This window comes from Grampus griseus (assembly GCF_964374135.1).
Source record: "Grampus griseus genome assembly, chromosome: 10".
Classification (NCBI taxonomy): Eukaryota; Metazoa; Chordata; class Mammalia; order Artiodactyla; family Delphinidae; genus Grampus; species Grampus griseus.
Window position 1 is genome coordinate 99,712,811 of NC_139004.1, and position 8,249 is coordinate 99,721,059.

The 8,249-nt window shown below is 56.6% G+C and overlaps 1 protein-coding gene across 1 annotated transcript; it reads left to right on the forward strand.

Moving 5' to 3' along the window:
• Window positions 1-2,504: 2,504 nt before the first annotated feature.
• On the forward strand, window positions 2,505-7,515 carry RHO (rhodopsin). The gene is made up of 5 exons (XM_082662871.1): window positions 2,505-2,880; window positions 4,586-4,754; window positions 6,014-6,179; window positions 6,286-6,525; window positions 7,379-7,515. Exons 1-5 carry the CDS (start codon window positions 2,520-2,522, stop codon window positions 7,487-7,489), a joined length of 1,047 nt encoding a protein of 348 aa, XP_082518997.1. The 5' UTR covers window positions 2,505-2,519; the 3' UTR covers window positions 7,490-7,515.
• The last annotated feature ends 734 nt before the right edge of the window (window positions 7,516-8,249 follow it).

Genomic DNA, 8,249 nt, shown 5'->3' on the forward strand with positions numbered 1-8,249 from the left:
TGAACAGAATAGGAATTAAAAGCTTCCAGATTGTCATAAGCGCTAGGAGGTAACAAGCAAGGTCCTGAGGTCGAGGGTCGAGGGATCAGCCCGGCCTGGGCAGGGCTGTGTGGGCTGGTGTTGATCCAGGGTGTCCACTGTCTCTCCTTCTGTCTGGCTACCAAGGGGCGCGTCAGAAACTCTTCACCTTGACCTCATTAATGACAGGCCTAATCACTGGGCCAAGCGCCTTGCACTTTGAGGGACCACGCCCCACCCACCCGCCACGCCTGCCCCTGGCTCATTCACCAGCACACATTTCATCAGACTTCTGTGCGCGAGTCCTGACCCTGCCCGGGGCCTCAGGGGTCTGGAGCCCCAGGTGGGCTGGAGGGAAGGGGGCACATTTCTAAGCAGACAGGTGTAGGAAACCCAGGTGGGAAGAGAAACTAGCATGAGGGAACTTAAGTGATGGAAGTCTTGAAGACTGGTACACTTCCCTGGCCGGCCTTGTATTCCCAGACTCAGGACCTTTGCACATGCTGTTCTCTCTCCCTGAGCGTCTCTACCCCCACAGAACTCCTTCCACCCTTGAGTTCTCAGAGAGGCCTTCCTGGGCTGCTCTAGACAACCGTGCTGTGGGAGTAAGTTGCCATCTGAACTTACCCTGTTGTTACTGGTTTCATTATTTGTTTGTGAGGCCCTCCTTGCTCTCCTGTGTCCAAGAAAGACACTTCCTGCAGGCAGGGCCTTGGTCCTTCTTGTCCACTCTGTCCCCCAGAACTGAGCACCTTGTGTGGATCACAGTAGGTGCTGGATAAAAATTTGTGGCTGGGGGCTTCCCTGGTGGCGCAGTGGTTGAGAGTCTGCCTGCCGATGCAGGGGACACGGGTTCGTGCCCCAGTCCAGGAAGATCCCACAGCAGCTGGGCCTGTGAGCCATGGCCGCTGAGCCTGCGCGTCCGGAGGCTGTGCTCCGCAGTGGGAGAGGCCACAACAGTGAGAGGCCCGCATACCACAAAAAAAAAAAAAAATTGTGGCTGGCCCGTGGTCAATGAGCACCTGAAGGCCAGGCTCCCAGTTCACTCCTGGGGGATGTCCTCACCATCCTGCTATACATGGGGGCCCTCATTTTCCCCCAGAGCTCATCCCGCTGTCCTGGGACCCACCCTCATGGCATTGCCTATCACCTGGCATCCAAGGCCCACGGTCCCAACCCAGCCTGACCAGACATCCCGGGTCACATCCTGTGTGCTGCAGTGTCCACCCAGTCCTGTTTCCGGGGTCCACCTCCCCTTCACGCGGGGGTGCCCAGGACCACGCCTGCCTCACTCATTGCAGGGATCTGGTGCCTGACACGCGTTTGGCACAGCTTACCTCCTGCAGTCAAGGGCCTTCCTTCCGGAGCCCCGAGGGCCTCTGTCCCCTCCCTGCTTCGGTCAACCCCCCCCGCCCCCGCTTGGTACCCTCCTCCATGTTCGCTCCCTTCAACCCATCTTTGAGGGCTTTTGAGCCACCTTTCTGTTGCCGAGATCTGCCCCTGCCCCTGGATAAAGCCCCCGGCACTAAGCCCCACCAGAGCTGGCCACATCCCACGTGGGCCTCAGGCCTCTGCCCAGCCTTTGTCTTCAGTCTACGCTGTCTTCCCCACTTGGCAACCTGGCACAGTGTCCCCCCTCCCTCAAAATGTTATCTCCCTGGACATCTCCACAGGTAGGCACGCTTCCTCCCTGGGCCAGGAGCTGTTCTTCCCACACGGGAGTCTTCCTCAGCCTGTAAGCTCCTCCTTCCTCAAGCTTCGGCTCCCCAGTGGCCTGCACATAAATGATTGTGGAACGAGTAAGCGAGTGAATTCCAATTCAATGTAACAAATGCTTTTTGAGCTCCTGGGTGATGCCGGGCTTGTGTCTGCCATGGGGAGTGCCCTGCCCTTGCGAAGCTCACAACCTGGCAGATGGGCTACTCTCAGTATGCGGTTACTGCATGAGCCAGGAGGTGACTTAGGTGGGGAAGGAATGGGTGAGGGGCTGAGTGAGGGGATGAGAGAATAACCGGCACCTCTGCCCTCTGGGAGCTCATGGTCCATTTAGGAGGAAGACGAAGTTTGCTTGCACTAAGCCAGAGGGAAGTGGGGGTATGGAGTCAGAGGTCCCAATGTCAGGCCAAGGCCATCAGCTGAGATGACAGAGATTCCTCGGGGACAGGAGAGTTGGGGGCGGGCCTCCTGCCCTTTCCCAGGGTCCCCAGCACCTCCCTTCCCGGACAGAAGCCTTCTACCTGGAGTCACCTTGGCCCCTCTTGGAAGCCAATTAGGCCCCCAGTTGCAGCAGTGAGGATTAATATGATTAATAACGCCCCCAATCTCGCAGGTGCTGATTCAGCCAGGAGCTTAGGGAGGGGAGGTCACTTTATAAGGGCCTGGGGGGGGGGGCGGGTTTCAGAGCCTGGAGTCATCCAGCCGGAGCCCTGCGTGGCTGAGCTCAGGCCTCAGCAGCATCCTCCGGTTGGAGCTGCCGCAGGGCAGCCACAAGGGCCGCAGCCATGAACGGGACGGAGGGCCTGAACTTCTACGTGCCTTTCTCTAACAAGACAGGCGTGGTGCGCAGCCCCTTCGAGTACCCGCAGTACTACCTGGCTGAGCCGTGGCAGTTCTCCGTGCTGGCCGCCTACATGTTCCTGCTGATCGTGCTCGGCTTCCCCATCAACTTCCTCACGCTCTACGTCACGGTCCAGCACAAGAAGCTGCGCACGCCTCTCAACTACATCCTGCTCAACCTGGCCGTGGCCAACCTCTTCATGGTCTTCGGTGGCTTCACCACCACCCTCTACACCTCTCTGCACGCGTACTTCGTCTTCGGGCCCACGGGATGCAATCTGGAGGGCTTCTTTGCCACCCTGGGCGGTATGAGCTGGGGTGCGGGTGACGGGGGCTACAGGAGCCGGGAGCTTGCGGCGTGAGGGGGCCAGTGTCTGGGGACAGCCTATGCCTTGGGGATGGTGGCTGAGAGGCCATTATCCAAAGCCCTCACTTAATCAACAAACACTTTAGTGATGATGAGCTAGGCTGCCGTTTGTCGAGGGTGGGCACTGAACACTGTTGATCTCACTTGGAGTGGGGTCATTGTCTTGCTTTCCAGCAAGGAAACAGATGAGAGAAGTCAAGGGCCTTGCTGGGGTCACATCAAGTGTCTGGCGGGGCTGAGTTTCAAGCCCATGTCTCTGAGGCCCTTCAGGACATATTCTGCTTCCCTCGCAGCAGCTGTGCTGGGTCAGACCCACGCCGGGCACTGGGGATAGAGCTGGACAAGACAGATCCCTGTGTTCAGGGCTCCCAGCCTGGGGCGGGAGGAGGGCTCTGAGTCCTCCAGTCACTGGACTGCCTGTACTGGGCGATGGGCTCGGTCCTTCTCCAACATCTAGCTGACTCCCTCCCAGCCCACCTCCAGCCTCTCTGCCATGCTTGAATGCTTTCTGCGTTGATGAGTCCATTTACAGGGAGACGTTAGACCTGTGAGGTGATCTGTGTAGCTCTGAACCATAGTTTAAAATACTTTCTTTAACTGAAAAACTGATTCTCTGCAGAGAATAGATCCCATTTAGCAGATGAGAAAACTGCAGTGTGCAGAGGGGAAGAGTGACTCAGGGATATGGCAGGGCAGTGACCAGGGCCTAGGTCTCCTGGCTCAGATCGAGGAACGTTCTCTGGGGACACATGGCCTCTCAGGCAAGCAGGAGACACGAGAGGTCATTATTACAAAGCCAGGGTGACAGGGAGAGCCTAGAACCAGCCACAAGGACGCTCTGCCTCCTGTCTTCTCTCTCCCACCTGTGTCCAGGCTGCTGCCTCCGCCCCATTCCTGGGACTCTGGCCATCACTGGGTGTTTGTCACCTTCAGTGACCACAGTCACACAGTCTCAGGCCAGAAGGGTGCCACACACAGGCGGACTCGTCTCTGCTACAACTATGGTCCTGGAATACTCACTAGTGTTCCCTTTCACTCAGAAATGTCCTAGTTTGGTTGATAATTCCTATGGCCACCCTCCCTCCTGAGTTTCTGGGGTGATATGCAGGGCAGATGTCTAAATCACATCATTATTTCCTCCTTCTTTCTCTGAGCAAAACATTATGCAGTTCCTTGGCTCCTAGGAGAGGGTCCCACATAACTCATGTTGTTACATTTCCCTGGAGGGGAGAGGCCGCTGCCCAGGAGGGAGGGAAGGCTTCCCAACTCCAGGCTTCTGCTGCCTCTGCAATATCTTTTGACAGGAACTCTGCCTGTTGCCCCATGAAGGACACATTTTTCTATAAAAACTTCCTACAGGGCTCCCGGTCCAGCCATGACCCCGTGACCCGATTTCTGTGTCCCTCAAGAACCCAGAGCTCTTGAGCTGAACTAACCTTCCTGGGAGTTACTCTGCGCGGCATATAGGCCCCTCTGCCCCGCACCCGCTCTTCAATGTCCAGGCCCTCCGCACCCTAAGGCCTTGCTCCAGGCCCGCCCCCAGGTGCTTTCCTGACTGCCCTCACCCCATCCCTCAGGGGAGCTCCCCCTCCTTAGACAGGTCCAGCCACGTGGTGTGTTGACTGACAGCTGGCTACCTTGCAGGTGAAATTGCCCTGTGGTCCTTGGTGGTCCTGGCCATCGAGAGGTACGTGGTGGTGTGTAAGCCCATGAGCAACTTCCGCTTCGGGGAGAACCATGCCATCATGGGCCTCGCCCTCACCTGGATCATGGCAATGGCCTGTGCCGCGCCCCCCCTCGTCGGCTGGTCCAGGTAACAGCACCGAGTGGAAGGGAAGGAAGGGTCTCCAGGGCTCTTTGTAGGGTCCTCCAGCCAGGGGGGCTGTCTGGTTCCAGGTCCCGAGCTGGCAGCTGTCATGGGGTTGAGGTTTAGGGCAGGGAAGAGAGGGTCAGCCCCTGACACTGCTATGGGGCTGGTCCCCATGTCAAGGGGACCCCAAGACGCCCCAACCCTTCACCTTGGCTGTGCCCCTAATCCGCAGCTAAGCCAGGGCCAGATTCCAATCCTCTTTGGTCCAGTGCCCTGTTGAGCAGTTCCTCTGACCTTAGGCCTCAGCACCTGGGGAGGCAGAGCCTTCCTCGTGCAGGTGTGACATTGTAGCCTCTGGGAAGCAGTCCTGTCCAGACTCTAGGCTGTTATCTCCAAATGGGCTGAGATGAGCTGGGGTTGCGGTGGACAGTGGTTCCGGACATTGGACTAGTGACTCTGTAGGCGGCCTCGTGTCCCTCTGCTTCCGGGAAACTCCCATCTCTCTCCACTTTCCTCCTCTCTCAGTCTTCCTGGGGCCAGTGTTCTTTGCCCCGTGCTGAATTTGAGCAATTCAGCAAGGGACAAACAACTCTGGTCCCCTTCCCTGTCTTCTCCAGTCTAGCCCGGTTACATCCTGGTAGGCACAGCTAACAGACACTGGGTTTTCCGAGGTCGGTCCAGTGTCACCATCGTCTGAAATCACCCAAACATCTTAACCAGATGCCCCGGGGCCTCTTGTTTCCAGAAAGTGCAAAGATCCCTTAGTTACCCTGTGTGCCCCTCTTTGGCCTAGAAAGACCTGGGCGCCTCAAATACAGAGCTTGGCAGGGCTTTTCCCTTCTCCCCACCAACCTGTGCCCTGTGTGGCCCAAGGCCTGGCCTCCGGCTGCTGGGGAGTGGCAGGCTGGGAGGGGCGGGGCAGAGCAGCGCGGTGGTGGGCGTGGGGTTGGGGGCGTGCCTCTGGAATGAGAGACTTGGAGAGACTGTGGTCCCGGGATAACACGGCGCTGAACGAACAGTGAAGCAACACTGTTTCCACAGATACATTTGAATCGCTTACCTCGGTCAATGTGATCCTCAGTCACACAACCAAGGAGAGGTTTATTATCCCCATTTTACAGAGAGGGAAAGTGAGGCCCAGAGTGAGAGCAGCCCTACAGTAGGTGGTGGCAGGGGACTCTGGTCAGCTGGGCCTGTTCCCAAGTCCCTCACATGTGGGTCTCCCTTTGCCCCTCCCGCCCCATCTCCCCACCGGTCCTCAGGTACATCCCAGAGGGAATGCAGTGCTCGTGCGGGATTGACTACTACACGCTCTCGCCAGAGGTCAACAATGAGTCCTTCGTCATCTACATGTTCGTGGTCCACTTCACCATCCCCCTGGTCATCATATTCTTCTGCTACGGGCAGCTGGTCTTCACAGTCAAGGAGGTATGGTCCTATGCTGGGCGCTGGGGACACGCACATTGACTGGGCTGAGCCCAGCCCCCGTCCCAGAGGAGCCTCAGTCTGAACACCAGGCCCTGTTTCCCCGCAGGCAGCTGCCCAACAGCAGGAGTCGGCCACCACGCAGAAGGCCGAGAAGGAGGTCACTCGCATGGTCATCATCATGGTCGTTGCTTTCCTGATCTGCTGGGTGCCCTATGCCAGCGTGGCGTTCTACATTTTCACCCACCAGGGCTCCGACTTTGGCCCCATCTTCATGACCATCCCGTCATTCTTTGCCAAGAGTTCCTCCATCTACAACCCCGTCATCTACATCATGATGAACAAGCAGGTGCCTGCTGGTGAGGCGGGAGGGTCCAGGTCCCCCAAGGCCACAAGAGGACGAGCCACATTCTTGACTGGGCCCTCAGTCTTTCCACCTGCAAAATGGTCAGGGAGTTGGTCTTCCCCGGGGTGTCAGAGTCATCTGGGAGAAATTCAGACTCCTGGGCCAACCCCCAGACCTTCTGATTAGAGGCTCAGGGTGGACCCAGGAACCTGCATTTCTAGCAAGCCCTCCAGGTGGCTCTGATGCTGGCTCAAGAATGAGAAGCACCCATCCAGATGGTTTCGGAGGCCTGCTTTAAAGGTCAAACGGTCAAAGTCCCAAGCCTGGGAATAGGTGACAGTTTCCGCACAGCTGGACAGGGAGCTAAAAAGTCTTGTTCCAAGGAATGAAAGGATAAAGCGGTCCTTTAACACAGACCAGTTGTTCCTCTGCAGATCCCTTGATCCAGTGGGGAAAACATGGAGTCAGACATATTGGGTTCAAATCCCAGCTCTGCTAGTTTCTAGCTGTGTGACCTTGGGCAAGTCACTTCCCTTCTTTGGGCATCAGTTTCTTCATCCATAGGAAGGGTGAATTCCTAAACTCTTGGGTTAAATGAGATAATTTACAGATAGCCCTTGGCACACAGAGGGCATCATGGAGCATCACCAGTGACAAAGCCCCCTGAGGTTTGGTCCTGGCATTTCTGGGTGGGGTCGTGAAGGCCTAGTAAGTTCCTACAGGGAGCCATTTGAGAGGGGAGTGGAGGCTGGGAAGGCCAGAAGCGGGACGGGGGTGGAGGCAAATCTCACCGACCATGCCGGTTGCCACCCACATTTTGGGGGACCCTGACACTGACTCATGCCCTTTCTTCCAGTTCCGGAACTGCATGCTCACCACCCTGTGCTGTGGCAGGAACCCACTGGGTGACGATGAGGCCTCCACCACTGCCTCCAAGACAGAGACCAGCCAGGTGGCGCCTGCCTAAGGACTCTGTGGCCAACTGTAGGAGTCTCCCAGCCCCCGCCCCCCACCCCAGCCACCCCGTCAGGAGCCGTGCCTGTCGGAACCAGGTCACACAGGCTCCCTGAGTTTAAACAAACAAACAAAAAGAGAATTAATGAGAGAAAAATGAGGCTCCTCACTTGGCAGGGATGGCCCAGTCTGGAGTCCTGATTTCCCAGGGGCCGGTGGGATCTGTACCCCCCTTTCCCCCCAAACTCATCTCTCAGGCACACGAGAACTCTTGCTCTGGAAAAGTGTCCCAGCTTAGGGATAAGTGTGTAGCACAGAGTGGGGCACATAGTAGGTGCTTAATAAATGCTAGATGGTTGAAGGAAGGAATGAGTGCAGACATGAATGGAGAGATGAATGGGCAGGGAGAGCATATCTATCCTCTCAAAACCATGTTAGCAGCAGCAGCTCACCCTTGTCTGATGCCCTTGAGCAGTTGTTTTCCTCCTTGGGCCTCACTTTCTTGCCCCATAAAGTGGAAATTCCAAATCCCCCACACAGCTGCTGTGAAGATCAAATGAGATTGTGTGTGTGCGTGTGCATGTGTGTATGTGTGTGTGAGCACTTTGTAAATGGTAAGGAGCTGTACAGGCTGTAGTTAACATTATAAATAATATCAATGTATATAATTAATTCATTGCTATGATCATCTCCTCTTGATAGTGACCATTTTGAGATTGGGCAAGGCCCTGAGCAACCAGCCTCAGCAGGTTTATAAAAATGAGCCAGACGTC